At 45.1% G+C, this 20,960-nt stretch overlaps 1 protein-coding gene across 1 annotated transcript in view; it reads right to left on the bottom strand.

Annotated features, from left to right (window-relative positions):
• Window positions 1-1,887: 1,887 nt before the first annotated feature.
• The window catches only part of Rnf169 (ring finger protein 169), a 59,657-nt gene continuing 40,584 nt past the window's right edge, over window positions 1,888-20,960 (bottom strand). The window contains exons 3-6 of the mRNA XM_028877514.2: window positions 19,246-19,395; window positions 14,407-14,525; window positions 8,777-8,876; window positions 1,888-8,160 (exon numbers count right to left, since the gene is read on the bottom strand). Of these exons, the coding sequence (XP_028733347.1) occupies window positions 6,976-8,160; window positions 8,777-8,876; window positions 14,407-14,525; window positions 19,246-19,395 (1,554 nt within the window). The 3' untranslated portion in view covers window positions 1,888-6,975. The remainder of the gene's footprint in view (window positions 8,161-8,776; window positions 8,877-14,406; window positions 14,526-19,245; window positions 19,396-20,960) is intronic.

Below are 20,960 nucleotides of genomic sequence, written 5' to 3'. Positions count from 1 at the left end.
CCCATTTAGACGCCTGGCAGATACAGGTGATGCAGTGACCTACAGCAGCAGCCACATTCGGAGCATTTGTGGTTGACTTGCTAGATTGGATTTATAGGAGTTCCAAAGCATCCATCTTTCCTTTATTGTTAGGAGAAGCCACCCTGACAGTCACTGTCAACCCACCAGGTTCCACTTCTGGAGAACCCCCGAGAGTGCTCCCTTCAGCCAGATGTGTTCCTGCCACATATTCTCAAGAATGGACCGACCTACCTACCTACACACACACACACACACACACACACACACACACACACACACACACACCCTGTTCCAACCTAGCATCTTGTAGTCACCCCAGTAATGAACTGACTCAGGAGGAAGCCCCTTCGTGGGCAGTTTTAATGGTTATGTTAGAATGGACTGTGTAGCCTATCTGCCTAAGTCCCTCAGTTCCAGCTCTGCCCTTTGTACCCCCATGGCAGCCCCTTAACCAGTGTGAGGGCATTCCAAAGAGGGCACACTTGTCTGGGCAAAGCACCACTTTCTCTCAGGTGAACAAGCTGGTTGTCTCTCCTTACTAAGTTTCTTATCTTTCTAAATTCCTTTGGCTTCTTACCCCAGAAGCTGTTTAGAGTCCAGCATGAGCCTTTTTCCAAACATGTAACAAAGTGTTGCAACTGAACCCCAAGCTGGAAGCCACCATGTAGTACCCCAACTCTGCTACTATTCTAGTAAGACTTGATAAGATGACTTGGCAACTCATGTTTTTCATCCCCCACCCTTGTATTTTCTGACAGGGTTTCATGTAGCCCAGGGTAGCCTCAAACTATATAGCCAAGGATGACCCTGAACTCCTGATCCTCCTGCCTCCATACACTCGATGCTGGGATCACTCTTAACTTTCCACTTCAGTTTACATGTCCTTCAATCTTCCCAAACTGAGCTGGCTAGTCACCCGAGACACTAATGAGCAATCTGGAAGTTGGTGAGGCTTTGGGAGAACCGAGAGATGGAAGAACAAACTGTGTTCACATCTGGAATTAACTCAGAATTCCACAGGACAGTGGGTCAAGTGGGAAGACAGCCTGGTCATTGGCCCCACCAGTTCCAGTCCAGACAGCAACTGGAACCACACTGTTGGCCAAGGCCAGTGGTAGAGCTTTGCACTGCGAAGTTAGCTGAGGCCACAGCAGCAGAAGAGGCAACCAGCAGCTTTGGAGTCAGAGGGCCCAGCACCGAGGCTCTGGAGTTGCAGCCAGGCTGGAGTTCCCATCTGTAAAGGACACCCAGCATTCCTAGTTACAGGGGAATGAGTAGTGTACCGCGCCTTTCTACGCTAGGGACCAAGTGCGAGTGCTGTTTTCAAGACTCCACCTGGCTGCATGTTCACTGTAAGCACTCTCCCTCGAAGGCCTTGTGTAAAGTGACTTCAGAGATCCCGCATGCGCTGGCAGAATTTTCCAGGGTCGTTTTCTGAGTTTAAGAGAAACAGGTTAACATTTGTTCCATGTTCTGTGAAAAACTCATGTCAGAGGTTTTTTCTTTTTTCTTTTTTATGACTTTCTGAGCAATGGTTCCAAAGAAGAGCATTTTTAACAATCATATTTCTAAGTTCAGCTGTAAGATGCAAGGACAGTGGCATCTCCCAGTCATTCTTTACTCAAACTTGGGTCTTCAGAGAAGTTACAATGGTCTCAAGAGGTCAGGAAACTGTAAATACCAACCATTAGAACATATAAATTGGTAGACTTGTTCCCTGTGGAGATCCCTTCCCACTCTTTCTGAATGCCCAGGTTCCATCCCAGGTACCTCCCCGGCCCAGGACAGCACCCAAACAAACACCTGCCTTAAGTTTAGTCCACACTGTCAGACGCAGCACTCTAGAGACTAACCAGAAGTAGACTGTTTGCTTTCATGAGTCTGCTTTACTGCATTTTCAACTTGGGCCTCGCCTGGAACAGGCACATACACACATTGAAGAATGCACTTTGGTACTGTTTTAATCACACATCATCCCACTTGATTCCACACCATTTCACTGTGGTAAAAGCATCCCTTGACAGGGCATACCTTGTCCCAAGTCCTCTGCCAAAAGGCTCTTTATGAGTCAAGGGGGTACAAACAGCAGTGGCAGTCCACCAGGATGCAAGGCCCCTTCTCCGATCCTAATGTAAACAGGTTGAGTAAGTCACAACCACCAGACCACAAGGAGCTATAGCAGGTTGCCTAAAACCAAACAGACAACCAATTTATATTTCTAGTGGAAAGGTTCAGCTCTTGGCTCTTAATACAACTATATTTGTACAGTTAAGAGTAAACAGTGTATCAGGTGCAAAAAGAAAGGGGGGGGACACCCACTAGTTGGCATTTCAACTAGTCACTTCCTGTCTTGCATAGTATCTGTTATCTTGCTTTGCTGGAGGCTTCGGGCTCATGGTCATGTCTGATGCAAACTGGGACCTGCCAGGCTGCACTGGGGGCACAGCTTGGAGGGCAAGTGCCAGCCAGGGAGAAGTGACTGCTGCTACAGGAGTCTGGCACCAGGAGGAAGCTCCGCCCTGCCCAGCCTGACACCCAAGCCTGCACTGTCTGCTCACACTCAGCGTAGGAAGCGAGACAGCAAGCCTGACCTTAGCATGACTTTGCCTAGCTCTTTCTGGACCTCAGATACCAGAAAGGGAGGGAGCCTGTTCAGAGCCGAAGGTCAGCACTCACACATTCCTGGCAACAAACTTAGGAAACACAAAATACACTTTCCCCTCAGAAGAAACACAGAGTAGTCTGTTCACGTGGGCTTGGTGCTTCTTCCGCCAGCCCCTTGGACTAAATTGGTAACCTCTGTGTAGCTACATCTCTTCTGCAGAACAGTCTTCAGAATGCTGCAGACTAACCACAGGCAAAGGAGCATTTCTGGGTCATCAAAGAGAATCTGTGCAGCAGCCTTGTCCTCAAAATCTGCTCCCTGCCCTACCGGCTCATAAGAACTTTAACCAGCTCCCTTCTCTCTAAAGGCTAAATCTAAGGAGCATTCTCTGGTTGATGAGGAAAGGGCTGGCTAAGAAAGACTTAAGACCCTAAGGAGGTCGATTTTGAAAGAAACAGCAAAGGCTATGATTAAAATAACTACAACAAAATTCCACTCATTACTTAGCTCACACTACAGGGTTTTCCCTATTAAGTACCCTATTTAGTATGGGTGTATTCGGGGGATATAGGTACATCTTCATCGAAAGAAACAAAGGAAAAAGCCATTCTCAAACCTCTGTCACTCGGGTGTCCCCTTCATTCACAAATTGTATAACTCATTATTATTCAGCCCTAGAGAACAACAGCAGAAACCAGAACAGTGGATCTCCATTTAAAGAGGGGCTAGGGCTGGTCCAGCTTTAACATCCCATGATGATAAGCTAGCCTCTACCCTCTCCTGATGGCTCTCCACTTCAGTGACAAGTTAGGAAGAGGAAACCCCAGGTCACTGCCGGTTCGGGTGAGAGGTCAGCTTGAGGAATGCATTAGGAGGTCCCTTAAGTGAAGGGTGGGCTTCTCCGGCCCGATCAGTGACCCAGACCTGCCTCATTTCTTGGAACTTGACTAAATGCAGCTTCTGAACAGAGTAACTGTTCTATAATCACTTCAGGAGAAAATCCATTCTTCCCTGGAAAAGTTACTTAGGAAATGGAAGAAGCAGAGTTAATCAAACTCATGAATACTGATGAGATATGGAAAATGTTGACGGTGACAGGCTGAGTGCTCGATCTCCTGGGCAGGACCATTGAAGAGCACTGTTATAGAAGAAATGGTCTTCCAAAGATCATTAACACACCCTCTAGCTGAACATATGTCCACACACTGAAGCCCCCAACAACAGGGTCTAACCTGTGGTCCAGCACACTGGGGTCTAAGACTCAAAAGTGCCTACTGAATGAACACGGCCTGCAGTCAGCAGCTTCCCATTTAGTCAGTGGCTAGTTTGTAACTAGACAATAATTAATTAAATAGCTTTACTCTCTGAGGGGCATCTTACCTTAAAAAAACAATTGAAAAAAAAGACATTTATGACCAGTACATCCTCCATACAAAAAATGTTTTGGGTTTTTTGGTTTGTTTCTTTTAATAAATGAGGCCAATTAAGAAAGGATTCCTGGACAAGCCTCAGCCAGACTTAACTTTTTTTTTAAAGGTAACTAAGGGACAGAAGTCAGTTGCTGGCTGAACAATCCCTGACCTGACGACAATCCATCCAGATGACTTCTTCCAACAGGTACAGTCAGTCGCAGGGTTACCTCTCCAGAGAAGAGCTGTCAAGCCCTCTTGAGGAATGGCAAGACGCACCGTCCTGTTCCTCCTCATTTCCTCTTTAATAAGAAAGGGAAACAAGCAGAATGCATACACACAAGGGCACGGCGGAACACGGGCAATGTGCAGGGTGGGCAGAACTGCAGTGACTTGTGAGAAGTATTGATTTTGTGAAATCTCTTTCGTCTAGCTCACCAACCCTCCCAACCATTCTATTTGTCTCTTCTCGTCAGGAATCCACGTCAACAACTGTAGCTATGAAGGACTTCAGAAAGTACTGCGATGGGGATTTTCAGAAACAGTGTTCAGGTTTCAACGACTAAACGTGAGAGCATCCTGCATGTTAGTAGTTTTCCAGCTTCAAAGCTGAGTGGACTAAAAAAAAGCCTTTCCTCCTCACCGGAAACTCTCTGCCTCCTCTTGGAGGACTGCTCAGCAGGAAGCACGGGAACCCACACTGCAGCACAGCTGAGTCTCACTGGGGGGCACAGGGTCAGCCACAGCGGGCCCAGAGTCTGCACCACTCGCTCAGCAGCGGCTGCACCTGCACCGGCAGCCCACACCTGTCGCCACCACTGCACACACTCTCAAACCAGGGCAGTACCTAGGGGCAAGGGGATATTTAAAATATATATTTCTCATCTAGTAAAAATATTTTATCTTTTCACCAAAACCCAAAATTAATTCCAACTGAAAGTGTTTTTCTACTGATTAACGACATATAAAAGGGTGGCATGTGGAAAAATAAGTGTCTTTGCTACTACCCAGGAAGACTAGCCCTCCAATAGTAATTACTAAGATCATAAAGGGAATATATGAAGTGGCAGACATTTCAACGTTTTCTCTAATGGAATCTCCTCATATTTGCAGACCAGGGCCAGCTCTCCTTTTTGGGACATTAACATGCCTTTAGCAGCCCCTAAAGCCTTAAGTTGCCTAAGACAAGAAGTAAAGTGGCATGAATATAAAGGAATGAGACTGTTGCATGTCTGTAAAACATACACCCACACCCCAGGACTCACACAGGCTCCCCGTCAGAGCAGCCTCTGAAGCCACCTATCTTGGTGATGGCCACACACATCCAGCATCCCCGGGAAGAGTCAGCTCCGAGCTGCAGAGAAAGTAACTCTGTCTGCTTTAAGGGACACCTTGCTTGGGACTCCACATGCTCTTCCCACCTTCCTAGACGCTTCAACCAACTTTGGCTAATTCCAAATCTGAGGTTCTCTCCTAGAATCCCAAGAGACTGACATCTGCCCCCAGGAAACAGCACTACAGGTAACCACCCTCAGCTGCTGACTGTAGCTCTAGCTATTTCTAGACTGACTGTTTTAGAAACACTCTGATCAAAGGCAACTTCACTGGAGAACTATGCACTATCCTGCTGGGACCTTTCAAGGGGTACAGAAGCTCTGGAAGATTTGTTAAAATGCCAGTCAAATGACTATGATAACAGCTCATACAGACACAGGGAATGCCAGCCCACCTGAGAGTCCCTAAAATCATATCAGAATCCCTATTTTCATTGAGCCCAGAAGGGCAGAAGCACCAAGCACCACCAGGGATGCAAAAGACACACAGTGTCATCTGCTAAGAAAAATAAACCCCAAAGGTCCATGGGACTACATTTACCAGCTGCATCCAGCTAGATACCTTGTTTCCTCAATATGGAGTCTCAGCATTATCTTTGCCTGACTTTGGGGCAAGTTTTTCATGATTTTTAGACCAAAATTGCAGATAGCCATTGCCAAGTGGAAAGTAGTAGGGAAACCTCACCGCTATCTCACAGGCTAGGACTCCTGGGAAAACAGGAGCCTGTAAATGGGGTGAGTTCACTGCAGTTCTACGATTTATATCTCAGCAATGTTACAATCTCAGCAATGTTAATTGCTTCTAGGTGGGCTTCACACTGTCACACTCAGTGCCTAGCCAGTCTCCCTAGGTAGCCGTGGCATGCCCTTGGGTTGTAGAGAATCCATGGGACTTGTGGCCAGGAGACACAGTGGTCAGCCTGGACTACACCACTTGGCAGTTGAGAGAGTCTGAACATCTGCACTGCAGCTTCATCATCCAGCTGACACCACTTACAAGTCAGGAAGAGCAAGTGTCAATCACACAGCATCAATCAAATGTCATAGTTTAAACAGAGAATGTCAATTAGCTTCTGGAGACGCCAAAGTTCTAAGCTCAACTGATTTAGGTGTGTAGAGTTACAGAGGGGTGACAAAGACGAACATGATCCCTTGTTTACCTCAGGTCTTCCACAGCACTGCACTGTTTGTCTCTGAAGAGTGAATGTCTATCTGCAAGGCTGACTTAAACACTGCTCTGTTGTAAGAAGCCAGGGGTCTTATGAGTGTGAGAAGGTACCGTCTCCCTGCCATCTCTAACTCTGGCCACCATGTTCATGAATGAGGCCAATCCCAATCTCATTCCAAGTGGGTGCTGCCAGATTTGAGCCCAGAAGCCTTCAGAGTTGGCTCACTCAGGGGGTGAGGAGTATGGCCCAGATCCTAGAGAGCCAAATATGCAGACCCTTGGCTTTGATTACCAAGGCTCTGAAGCCTCAGAATCATATTAGACAGTGTTTTGCCATTGAAAGAAACTCAAAGTGAGAACATTCAGCTAGCTCTTTTGGATAAATGACTGAGGTCAAGGACCTCTGAAAAGCAGTAACACCACACTGTACAGTAAGTGCTACTTGGCTCCAGCCAGGCTGCTGGACCGTAAGAGATACTGATCCATGTTGCCTTTCCGCCGGCTCACAGTCCTCCTCTCACTGTCAAATATGCGCTGTGACTGCAGAGCCATCGGCTGGTCCTCTCCCTCCTCCTGCTGCCATTTCTGCCCCACCTCACGCAGCCCTGGCTCTTTGAGGGCCAGGCCCATGTCACTGCTGGGTGGTCGCAGTTTCTTAACACCATTTTGTTCCAAGTGCTTGGTCTTACAGCGCCTTTTCCGGCCCCTACGCAGGGAAGGAATTGGCTCCTCTCCTAGGCTGTCAATCAGAATGCCATTAGCCAGATCAAAATGACTGAGTGTCTTCAGCTGTTTCTTTGTTTTAAAGACCCCACCCAAAACATCACTTTTAGGCAGCACTGAATTAACTGCCGAGGTCTTTATGACTGTGCTTATGCAAGTTTTGTCTAATGTGGCATCTAGGGTGGACCTTGACTCCTCAAACTGCTCCCCTTCCAAAGAAGGCCCACTGGCTAGTCCTCTGTACTCTGAGGAATGACAGGTCTCCAGCAGGACGTCATGGCTCCTTTTTCTAACACAGTCCTGATCTACTTTTGTCTGCTTAACAGGAGGTAAATACTCGAGGGCAGTGGAGGTGGGCCCAGCACACTCTGAGAGCATCTGGGCCCTGGACAGTCTGGTACTTAAAGCCAGAGGCGGCCTCTCCTTGCTGGAATGGACGGCTTCCGAGCCTGGCACCTCCTCCCCTCCTTCAGGGGCCAGGGAGGTGAGAGTAGCTTTGGAAAGCGTCTTCTTGATCTGCCGCTCCTGGAAGATCTGTTCCCACTTCTTGAGGATCCGTGGACTAGCCTCGTAGGAAGTCTGCTTCTGCAGGCTTCTGTTCAGGTTTCGAGGTGTTGACTTGATGATGAGTGGACTTAGCACTCGGCCATCAGGGAGTCTCTTGGGAGGGGTGCATGGCGAGCAGACAATGGGCTTGAAGTGGTTGAGTTCTTCAGAGATGCTGTCGTTACTTTCAGGGCTGATAGAGCGCTCTGGCTTATGCAAAGAAGCCAAGGACGAAAGGGAGCTGAAGGGCAGGCGCTTTTCTATGGTTAAGTCAGGGGCCGAGAGGCAGCGGTTGTTTTGAGTAGACAAGAGAACACCAATAATGGGGGTGGAGCCTGGAGTTATAGTTGTGACCTGAAAGAAATATAAAAGATTGTGTGTGTGTGGTGTGTGTGTATTTTTCTTCACTTTTTGAACTGTTTATTTTTCATTTTTTTAAAATTGTGTATATGTATGCACATGTATGTGCAGGTGTCCAAAGAGACCAGAGAGCATGTTGAATCCCCTGGAGCTAGAATTATGGGAAGCAGCGGCCTGATATGGGTCTGTTTCTCAGCAAGAACTGGTGTTCTCAATTGCTGAGCCGGCCCTCCAGGCGTCTCATGCATGTATTTGTTTCTACATAAGTCCTTTGGGTGGAGGGAGGACAGGGAAGGAAGGGAGGAAGGGTAATGTGCACCTGAAACTGGAGAAATTCCAGCCTAAAACACACACACACACACACACACACAACACACACACACACACACACCCCTGAAGGAGTTAGCAACATGAAAATTTCATGGAGATGGGGCTCACAGAGACCTTTAAAAAGGAGTCTATAATGGCTTAATATCCCCACCTGTCTACTAATTGGAAGCTCCTATCTGTCTGTCGGACTCTTTCTCTGTGTACTAATATAACCTGCCGTGTGTGTGCTGAGGGGAGACAGAGGCCGAGAGCCCAGCAGCGACCTGAGCCTGAGGTGTACCTTGGCCCTGCTGGGTGGAGCTGCTCTGAGCCTGCTCTTCACTCGGTCCTGAACTGTGTCGCTGCAGCTCTGACTCCGCTGCACCTTGCTGTTTAGCTTCCTGAAAAAAGAAGACACAGTTACCATTAGTCCACACTGAGTGTAGAAAAGACCACAATCTCTTTTACCATTCTAAGCCACTCACCAAGAAAGACAATTCCCGTAAGTAGCTATAATAGAAAACGGGTCACTTATTAACCAAATGCCAGAGAAAGACAAGACACTTGTCTCCAGCCCCTGTCTGGGGAAGTAGAGGACATTGCCTCAGAAGGGTGTGTACAGCATGCAATTCCCTTACAAATAAAACCTGTTCTTCCTCTTAGACCCAAACCTCTTCTCAAGCAATCTAAGGCAGCCATGAAATGAAAAATGGAAGCACTTAGGAAGATGCACCACAATGTTCTGTGTTTTTATTTAGGGAGTCAAAATTAAGTGTAGTCTCTTGCTTAACCCCATTACATTTGAGTTTCCAAACACTCAAGTCCCAATAACTTAAGAGTCTTCCAGAACACATGATTTTTATCTTATGAATGATAACTTTACAATTTTTTTTTTTTTTTTTTTTTTTCCGAGACAGAGTTTCTCTGTGTAGCTTTGCGCCTTTCCTGGAACTCGCTTTGGAGACCAGGCTGGCCTCGAACTCACAGAGATCCGCCTGCCTCTGCCTCCCAAGTGCTGGGATTAAAGGCGTGCGCCACCACCGCCTGGCTAACTTTACAATTTTTGTTTTACCTACTTTATGTGTGTGGGTGTTTTGCCTGCATGTATATCTGTGTTAACACATGCACACCTGGTGCCCATGTAGGCCAGAAGAGGGTGTTGGATCCCCTAGCACTAGAGTTAACAAATGGTTGTGAGCTGTCAAGTGCATGCATCTAACCTGGGTCCTCTGGAAGAGCAGTCAGTGATCTTAACCACTGAGCCACCTCCTGAGCCCCTCTATTATGACATACAAGCCACACTCCACAGTATTTGTATTGAGTGCTGCAGTCCACTACATTATAGTGTGATAAATGAAGTAACAGAGAAGTTGTTATAAAGCTAAATTTCTAAGTCATTTGTTGTTGGTTTTCACCTTCTCGAGAGTCTTGTCGTTTAGGTTGTTACATCTGGGTCTTAGTTTCATTCTGAACTCCCTTTGTCTGTGGTGAAAGGTCGGGGGTCTAACTTCTATCAGCTGTATGGAAGGCCAGATGAGTCTACTATGGAGCTGCACGCAAACAGCAAGCAGCCGCCTACACCACACGACAACTGACTTCTTTCCTTCTGCTTGACACATGTCTCACCACGCGTTCATCACATACACAGTACATACAAGACACTGATGGGCATTGCCCAGGCACCGAGAATACAGAGCAGATGAGACAGTCAAGGTCTTCAGGGAATCAGAGACCAGTGGAACAGACAAATAATTCAGTATTATACAATTTAAGAGCATAATAAAACAGTCATGGGATAAGAGGCAGAAATAGCATTAAAAGAGTTATAACTAAGAATGAAAAAAACTGGAAAATCTATAGCATGCTCATTTTGCTGGATGAACAAGTATTTCCAATAAAACAAGACAGACACATAACTATGTAGATGATTCCAAACAAAAATTATTTCCTCAATTGACCCTAATTAGCTATTTAATGGGATGCATCATATGACCTCTTTTGTAGAAAAGATTTTAATGTCAGAACTGGCTCAGAGAAAACTTAGAAAAGAAGGAAGGGAGGGAGGGAGGGAGGGAGGGAAGGAGGAAAGGAGGGAAGGAGGGAGGGTTATCTTACTATTTTTGCACCCTGCATCTCCAGAGAAGGCCTGTCCACCTTTGAGAATGGCTTCTATTCCAGCGCCTGTGTGGTTTTGCCCATTCTATTCTTATGGCCACATGGTGTTAACAGGAGAAAATGGTGGCTATGTAACACATATCTGCACTTTAACAAGGAAACTCAGCACTTAACTCAAATGAGGTGAGAATCTCCCACAATTTTGGAGCAAGCAAAAAACTTCAACATCACCTTAAGAAGACAGCTTCTTAGAAGCAATCTGGCTTAATACTTTACCTAGAAAAAATATTTAAGTTCATTTGCATTCCTAAAAACCACACAAACTATCAGTCATGTAAGCCACCTGTGGTGGTTGAATAGGAATGACCCCCACAGACTCATGTGTTTGAGTGCTTGGCCCACAGGGAGTGGCACTATTAGGAGGGGTGGCCTTTGTTGGAGGAAGTGTGTCACTACGGGGATAGGTCTCATATACTCAAGCTAAGCTCAGTGTGGCAAATAGTCTCCTGCTGCTGCCTGCAGATCAAGATGCAGAACTCTCAGCTCCTTCTCCAGCACCATGTCTGCCTACACAAAGCCATATTTCCTGTCATGACAATAATGGACTAACTCTGAAACTTTAAGGCACCTCCAATTACTGTTTTCCTTTATAAGAGTTTCCATGGTCATGGTGTCTCTTCACAGCAATAGAAACCCTAACTCAGACACCACCACAAAAGGCTTTGTAAATAACGTGCACTTTGACCACGGATTTAGAGCTGAAAGAGGCAGCATTACTATTTCAGATACATGACTTTTAGTGAGGCAATTGGACAATGAGAGGAAAAATTGTCCTGACCAGTGCAAGAAAGAAGACCTTTGCAACTTCAAAACAGCAGCTCTCCGGAACAGTCGACGCCACTGGAGGGAGTCAAGCTGAAGCTGCACCTAAACCATCAATTCCTAGTTCTGTACTGAGGAATTAACAATACAGGCTATGAGTCCACCTTGTCAGGGGTAATGGCCAAGGTGACAGTTACTAGTCTAGTTTCAAGTTCAAATTATAGATACACAAATGACTACTGCCTGTAGCTGGGAAAACCATTTCACATCTCTCCCCCTCAACTCCATATTGGTGAAGGAAAGATCCAGAGCAAACTTACATTTGTGGTGATGAAGCATACAATGAAGACACCTAAACAAGTTCCTGACAGAGAAAATATTTTTTGATAAACTTTAGCATCATTGTCTACTTCTATAAGAGAGTCCACTGGAACTTTTTTTATTGTGGTTTTTCCTCCCTCCAAGGCTCTAAAACCTGAAGACTGATCATCATAAATGCCACATCACTGTAGTTTCCACTACCTGTAAAACTGCTTTTTCATTACTAAATCCATTGTAGACATCCCTACTTGCTGCAAGCCACAGGAAAACGTAATGGCATTCAGCTACTATCACAAAAGCTACTACTTGGAAAAGTCAAGGACTTCTCCAAAGGTCAAACAAGCCATGGCTTAAGAAGTCTTGGTGATATTTTAGCTTTTGTGTGTGGTTCCTAAAATGTTTTTCTTTTATGCTTCCAAAGAACTCCTAACAGTGTATTTCTCTAAAATGCCTATCAAGCATACAAGGCTGAATGAAACACCTGTCTCCTAGGTCAGGTGGATAGCTTTATTTCTTGTGCAATTTAGGGTGAGACCCTCCTTTCTTTTACAGCCTTACTAATAGACCCCTAACTTCTTACCTAACCACTTCTAGGAATGTAGACTGGGCACATAGATCCCCTTTTTGATATACTAACCGGTCATTAGCACTCAGGTGACCTCCTCTTTTACCACCCCCATTTTGGGTTGTAAAAGAAAGCCTGGTGGTCACTGCCTGAGGAAAATTCTTACCTGCCTTTATGACCCTGTAGAATTCAAGCCTGGTGACCTTGCTAGACCAGGAGACTGCTATTGCTTGGGTTTATTACTGGATTCCTTCAAGACTTAGGAGAAATGTGGAGAACTTAGAGACGGAGAACAGAGAGGGATAAGGAGGATTAAGAGAGAATGTGTGGACGAGATGGAAGATGAGGAAGAGCCAGATGGGGAAGTACTAGCTGGGTAAGAACGAGATGAAAAGGACCTAGATGAGGCAGAATTAAGACGAGAGAGAAGATAGAACATAGAGGAAGCAGTAGATAAATATAGAGAGAAATCAAGGCAAGAAAGGAGCAAGGCATGAGAAGAGAACTGTAGCTGTGTAAATAGGATGTTATTCCAGATGAATTTTAAATCATTAAGCTGTAACTATGAGTGGGTATAGTAATCAGGAAGTGACAAGTACTCTGATGTGCAGTGCTGGAAGGACATTGTACTTCTGCTCACACACAGTGAGTCTATCTTCATCACTGCGTGTGTGTCACAGGCTTACCCACTTACTGGGTTCTGAGCCTATCAACTAAGCTAACCGTCTAAGACAAATGGCCGTTCCACAAACATCACACAGCAAAAAAAAAAAAAACACCCAGGGAAGGCCCCACAGGAGTGACTGTTACTCCAGGGACGACACCTAAGAGTAAAACACTTTACAAAGGCCACCAAACTGCTCCAGAAGAACATACACAACGGTTTCAGGAACAGACTTGACTGCATCAGAGACCTTCCAGAACAGAACCTCTGACAAAGTCATTAAACTTGGTAGCTTGTCCTGGTTACACAGAGACCAATGACTTCTCCAGGAAAGAAGAGTCCATGTGTGTCCGAGAGGCAGCAAAAAAGAGAGCTACTAACTACATTGTGCTGGCAGGAAAGAAAACATGAGCCCTAGCAGGAAGGATGACTAAGGCCAGCTTTAAGGAAAAAAGACAACAAAATGGGGTCAAGACTGTGCTGCATGTCCCTATATTAAAACAGAGCCCAGCATGGAGCAGCCACTTTCAAAATGTCTACTAAACAAACGAGTGACTGCCCACCTGCCCGCCCTTCATTAGTCCTCCAGGATCCAGCAACCATCCAAGCTTGCTTGCTTTTTCTCCCCAGGACTTGCAAAGGCTAAAGGATCCAGAAATTCCTTGACCAGGGTTTTTAAAAACTTCCTGAAACCCATGTTAGATCTAGGCAAGGAAAAGAAACTCAACACAGGCCTCACCCCTTCTAAGAGTTTTAAAGTCCAGAGGGAAAGTCTACAGATACTGTCAAACAGAAGAAAATTCATTTCCACAGGAGAAAGGGTGACACTTTGCAGCTATGAAATTAACAGAATCCATCCAGAAAGAGGATGCCAGAAATGGGTAAATATGACGTTTCTATGAAAGTTCAGGAGGGCTGAGAAGAATGAGTTTGGTTTCAAAGACCACTTGTAATCCTAATGCTAGGAAGGTGGGGACAAGCGGGTCCTCGGCTCACTGGGCAGTCTCTGGCCTGCTTGGCCAGCTGCAGGCCAATCAGGTGCCCTGTCTCCAAGAATAAGGTAGATGGCTCCTGAGGAACATCACTGGGAGTTAACTTTCAACACACACACACACACACACACACACACACACACACACACACACACACACACACGCCCCTTTGTAACACTTTTTTAATGGTGTTTTCAAGACAGGGTTTCTCTGTAGCCCTGGCTGTCTGGCTGTCCTGGATCTCACTCTGTAGCCCAGGCTGGCCTCAAACTCACAGAAATCCACCTGCTTCTGCCTCCAGAGTATCAGGATTAAAGGCGTGTGCCACCACTGCCCGGCTGTAATCTACATTTGAAAATTCAGTTCCCACCTCTTTTTACTCCTTCTACTTGTCAGCAGCCCCTGTCATCCCTCAAATGAAGGAACTCCGAATTCAGCTGTCAGTCTCTTACCCGGCCAGGAAAGCTAAGGAGTAGGAGCTGTTCTTGGAAACAAAGGCCGAGCGATGAGTCTGGATCATTTGGCCCCGAGAAGGCTCTTCATTCTCTGAATCTGAGAGACGTGCAGGACACTGGCAGGAGACAGAGGAGAGAAGATCGGGGTTCCCATTAGACCTACCAGAGCTATAGTTTCAAAGTTCAACCTCTAAGTCACTTTTCTGAGTTCCAATCTGATTACAAATGCTTTCTGAAAATCCTAATTGCACTTAGAAAACAGGGCAGATTAGGATAATTACCAAAATGCCTGTAGGGTTACTTCTACGTTGTAGGATAATTAATCTTCCACTTCTGATTTATAATCCTTAATATAACTGTTCTGTTTTCCAACAATTCACATCATTATTGAAGTAATGATACCATAAGAAAACAACAAATCAAACATTTTATTTCCATTATAAAAAATAATAGATAATCTCTCCTTCTTTCTTAGAAAGAATATGCTCTGAGTTTAATAATTTCATGAGCATGCATCGGAAACTTGTGAGGGCCAAAGAATTGTAGGAGGTTTTTAATTGGGTCAGACACATGTCAACAATCTCATACAGAAACAAACATAAAAATCTATAATGAGGGGCTGGAGAGATGGTTCAGTGGGTAAGAGAGCTGGCTGCTCTTCCAGAGGACCCGGGTTCAATTCCCAGCACCCACATGGCAGCTCACAACTGTCTGTAACTCCGAGATCTGACACCCTCACACAGACACACATGCAGGCAAAATACCAATGCAAATAAAAATAAATAAATTTAAAAAAATCTAGAGTGGGAGCATGAAATCTTGTAAAAGTCACAAATCTGAAGGGTGGAGTGAGAACGGGAAGATGAATGAAGTGAGCAATCTCTACCAGTTTAAAGGTGACAGCTTTTTGACTGGACAGAGAAACAAACAGCAAGCTGTTGAAAATGTACCTAGGAGGGAAAGCAGAGTTAGATGTTGGCAGCAAACCGTTCTGCTCCCAAGAGTCTTGGAGCATACTCAAGGATGGAAGGACTAGCTAGAATCGTGATAAGGAAGGACCTGGGTGCTGTTCTCAGAAACGGAGAGCCACTGAGGTGTGGTGGTGGGAGAGTGTAACGACTCGTCTCCTCGGGACACACCCCTAATACAAAGAGTCCTCTGGCTGCCTTTCCATTGAGACAATTTCAGATTCTCTTGGGTCCCAATTTTAATATAATGAAATCGTTTGTTCAAAACCAAACACTTGCTTTTTCCCTGGTTCAGGGGCCTGAATCCAGGGCTGTGACATGCCAGTCAAGTGCTCCTCTACTCCACCATCCAGTCAAGTGCTCCTCTACTCTACCATCCAGTCGAGTGCTCCTCTACTCCACTGTCAAGTGCTCCTCTACTCCACCATCCAGTCAAGTGCTCCTCTACTCCACCATCCAGTCAAGTGCTCCTCTACTCCACTGTCAAGTGCTCCTCCACTCCACTGTCAAGTGCTCCTCTACTCCACTGTCAAGTGCTCCTCTACTCCACTGTCAAGTGCTCCTCCACTCCACTGTCAAGTGTTCCTCTACTCCACCATCCAGTCAAGTGCTCCTCTACTCCACTGTCAAGTGCTCCTCCACTCCACCATCCAGTCAAGTGTTCCTCTACTCCACTGTCAAGTGCTCCTCCACTCCACCATCAGTCAAGTGCTCCTCTACTCCACTGTCAAGTGCTCCTCTACTCCACTGTCAAGTGTTCCTCTACTCCACCATCCAGTCAAGTGCTCCTCTACTCCACTGTCAAGTGCTCCTCTACTCCACCATCCAGTCAAGTGCTCCTCTACTCCACTGTCAAGTGCTCCTCCACTCCACTGTCAAGTGCTCCTCCACTCCACTGTCAAGTGCTCCTCCACTCCACTGTCAAGTGCTCCTCTACTCCACTGTCAAGTGCTCCTCTACTCCACCGTCCAGTCAAGTACTCCTCTACTCCACCGTCCAGTCAAGTACTCCTCTACTCCACCATCCATTCAAATGCTCTTCCACTCCATTGTCAAGTGCTCCTCCACTCCACTGTCAAGTGCTCCTCTACTCCACTGTCCAGCCCTTGTTGGGATTTTTATTTTCAACAGTCTCACTGAGTTGCCCAGAACTCTGAGGTCCAATCAGACCATGGCGCTGCAATCTTCCAACTTCAGTCTCTAAAGCAGTTGAGAGCACAAGCCTACATCAGTCTAAAAACTATTAAAGACATGTAAAAGTTCTCCAAAATGTAAAAAGAACTAGGAGGGTAGAAAAGGGCAGGATCATAAAAATCCATAACAGGTTAGACTTTACTCACTGTGCTTTGCGTTGACAATGTTGTGAACCTGGCTATTACCAATAAGGGAATCTGAAGATCTGTTTTTTCTGATTCCTCTAAAGACGTGAACTGCACTGGTGTAACTGCTTTCTACTTCATGGTAGTGCCCAAAGCAAAGTAATTATGACTCCCAGTCGTGACATGAAACCAGTAGTAGAGAACAGTTCCTGGAGAAAATCTGGACCTGCAGGCTCCTTCCGTGGAAGGGCCATCTGTCTCAGGATTTGGGGGCTTTCAGACTGTTCACCTGAGGCCATTGCGATTGGAAAGAGGCAAAGCTGCAGCCTTCCAAGACCACAGTGCACAGCTGGGGCCGCAGTGAAACCAGCAGGCGTCCGTCCGTCCGTCCGTCCGTCCTATTGCCACCTCCTAAGCCATGCGCAGGCAATCTCACTAGCAGCAGCAGCCTTCAGCCCTTCGAGGCTCCCAGGTGCATGTCATTGAGAGTGCACAGCATTTTATGCTTGTTAAACGGAATCTTGTACAGAATTAAAAATTTGTAAATTCAAGTGCCTTTGTTTTATTCTTATTGTTTTGAGAAAGAGCCTTGCTACATATATTGTCCAGGCAGGCCTAAAACTCACTACAGAGCTCAGGATAGCTTAACTGTAACTGTCCTGCCTCAACCTACCAAGTGCTGCTGTTACAGGTGTGTGTCACCATGGTCTGTTTCCAAGTGGATACTTTTAATAATAATTAATGACAATTAAGACTACAACCAGAATCATATGTCATCTGCATATGCAGTCAGCAAATACAATGACCCAAGACAGCTTAAAAAATGTCTATTTCTGAAACTCAGGAAAAATGCCTTTATACAAACTAAGCCAGCAGCTGGACAGGAAGAAACCTGGCCAGAGTACAGTGAGTGGTAATGCTGGCTGTGGAGAGCTGTTCTCCTAGTCTTTCTCTACCCCACCACACCCCCAGCAATGTGTGTGGATGTCTGTTCTTATTTATTTTTATTGTATGAATATTTGGCCTGCATGTCCCCCACATGCATGACTGGTCCCCATGAAAGTCAGAAAAGGGTATCAGATCCCCTGGAGTTACAGGATGCTGTGAGCCACCATGTGGGTGCTGGGAATCGAACTGAGGTCTTCTGTAGGACTAGCAATCTCTCCAGCCCTGCTCTTTCCTACTCTTTTATGTTGCCTATCTTCATACATGTTAAGGCTTCATTAATTTCAAACCATTAAAAAAGTACCTGAAAATTTAACAAGGCTATAAAAAAATACTTAAAAGATATGACTCAAAATATATACAGCAATCAGTAGATGTTCAAACCATTGTAACTAGAATTGATATTAAACTGTCATTTTTCCATATGAATATAATTATGTTTTCAAAAAGTACTTTTGTGGTCCAGTGAGACAGGTTGATGGCTGAAGGTACATCATCATTTGAGTTTAATCCCCAGGATCCACATGATGGAAAGAGAACTGACTCTCACAGTTTGTCTTTTGACCACCACATGTGTGCAAGGGTATGCATGTGCTTACACACATACAAATGAGCAATGGGAAATAGTAATGAAAACATTCAAGCAAGATTGGGCCCAATCATGTGCCTAATTGGTTAAGCTTGGACTGCTCATTTAATATTGAGGACAGATTTTTTTGTTTGTTTGTTTTTGTTTTTCAAGACAGGGTTTCTCTGCATAACCACCCTGGTTGTCCTGGAACTCGAGATTTGTAGTCCAGACTAGCCTTGAAATCACAGAGCTCCACCTGCCTCTTCCTCTGGAGTGATTAAAGGTGTGTATGACCACGCCCGGCTGAGGACGTACTTATATCTAAGCATTGTTCTGCGTAAGGGATTCTAGAGGGTAAAGGCAAGTAAAATACAGCTTTAAAGAAATCTAACTGAGGATACTAAGATGTTTAAAGTTTAATGTAAACAACCAGCACATACATCAATATGATGGTATACATACAAACCTTATCACATGTTAATATTCTGATCCCACCCCTTGGCGCCACCCTGTGTCCTGATGAAAAAGTCTTTTTAAGGAAAAACCTGATTCTCTCTCTCTCTCTCTCTCTCTCTCTCTCTCTCTCCACTCTGAGGTATGCACCCCTGGATGCCCCTCTTCCTCTCCCTCTCTCTGTCTCTCCGCCTCTTCACCACTCTATTATAATAAACTCTCCATGTGGATGCAGCCTCTGGGATGTGAATGTCCACCTGCCATGCCTGCATGGAGTGGGTCACATGCCAGCCTGCCACTGCATCTGCCCAACATGCCAGCATGGTTCCCTGCATGCATAGGATACCCTGGGCGGGAGCATAATAATAATTTATAACACATGTAGCACACTATCCCAGGTTGCCACAGGTTCCACTGTCCCATTCAAAATTACTTCCTCCATCATGATCTGGACAAAAAGGGCTTCCCTACTCTCAGGCTGCACAGGCAATGGGTATTTCTGGCACCAAAGCTCTCAGACCCACATCCCTGGCTGAACTGCTGGACTGAAGCAGATGTGCATTCAGAAGGTGACCACTAACCTGCTCCAGACTTGTTTTCAACACTACTACTGGCTCATCTCTTTTTTTCTGTTCATCTGTTTTCCTTTTCCCCATTTCTGAATCCTCCTGCAGTATCTTGTGGATCTGATCTTCACAAGTCTTTTCTTCTTGTAACTTCTCTTCGCTCAGCTGAAAAATACAAATCATACAGACAGTGGAATTTAAAGAAATCTCAGACTTAAAAACCTCTTTAGACTAGACAAGTGGCATCCTCCAGGGTGACTCTCATTAGACATGGCCACCCCAATTTTTACATAAATCTGCTTTTACTTGGCTCTACCTAACATATTTCACAGAGTAAGACAGAATTGCTCTGCATTCTTTATTTTCCCAATAAACTTTATATATAAGTAAATATAATATGAACAATTGTGTGTATATATAGTCTAAGATGAGGTTATGATTTTTTTAATTTTATTTATTTATTTATTTATTTATTTATTATTATTTTTTTTTTTTCGAGACAGTTTCTCTGTGTAGCTTTGAGCCTTTCCTGGAACTCACTCTGTAGCCCAGGCTGGCCTTGAACTCACAGAGATCCACCTGCCTCTACCTCCCAAGTGCTGGGATTAAAGGCGTGCGCTATCACCGCCCAGCTGAGGTTATGGTTTTTAAATGATTTATTATTATTATTATTTTTACATGCAGACTGCAATTTCTCCTCCCTTCTCTCCTCCAAGTCCCTCCCCCCCCCCCCACCCCCTCCATTTCCCTTCAGAAAAGGCAGGCCTCCCATGGATATCAACAAAATATGGCATATCAAGCTGCATTAAGACTAGGCATCTCCCCTCATATTAAGGCTGGGAAAGGTGACCCAGTATGAGGAACAGGTCCCAGAAGCCAGCAAAACAGTGAGAGAAAACCTCCATTCCTGCTGGTAGGAGTCCCCCAGAAGACCAAGCTGCACACTGTCACATGTATGCAGACTGCCTGGGTCAGTCCCATGCAGGCTCCCCGGTTGTCAGTTCAGTCTGTGCTACTCCGCATTCTGAAGCAACACAAACCAAAAAAGCTAGCTGTATCTATAGGTCTATTCACACAGGAAAAAACAAAACTTCAACCTAAAATTCTTACCCCATCAGTTACATATAATTGTACTGGGCCAGGAGAAGAGCACTTGAGGAGCTGGCTGGGTCTTATTAGCAACAACAATGACTTCTCCCAGTTCCAGCATCCTGCATTTTATGTTCATATCCTCCAGTCACAACATAGGTCAACGAAGACACAAAACCTACCAAGAAATCTAAGGCATAGATATATGCTTCTCATTTGGGAAAGACAGCACTGTCTTATGTAACTAGAAGAGGACTTTAATAAAAACCTGGGCAATCTTAGGTAAATGGTTCATCATTTATTTAGCTCAGAACAGAGGCCCCCCTGTGCCTTCCTCTAAGAAAACTATGACGGTAAGTATTTTAAATAGTTATCAGAGGATCTTACTGTGCTCTTACAGTGTATCAAGCAGTCCTTTCTACTTTTATTTCATTTTTATTGCTCAATGTTTTAATAAATTTAAATGAGATAACATATTCCAAGCACTGATAAGATAGTTATAGTTTTCATTTCTTATAAAAAGATAAAGCTAAGGAAAAAAGGATAGTTTCAGGGAGGGTGTTGTTTTATTTTTAATTAATGCATTATTTATTTTGTGTGAACATTTGCACAGACAAGCAGGAGCATGCGAGCAAGCCATG

Source organism: Peromyscus leucopus, chromosome 1, assembly GCF_004664715.2.
Source record: "Peromyscus leucopus breed LL Stock chromosome 1, UCI_PerLeu_2.1, whole genome shotgun sequence".
Taxonomy (NCBI): Eukaryota; Metazoa; Chordata; class Mammalia; order Rodentia; family Cricetidae; genus Peromyscus; species Peromyscus leucopus.
This window is presented reverse-complemented; position numbering and strand designations above follow the sequence as displayed.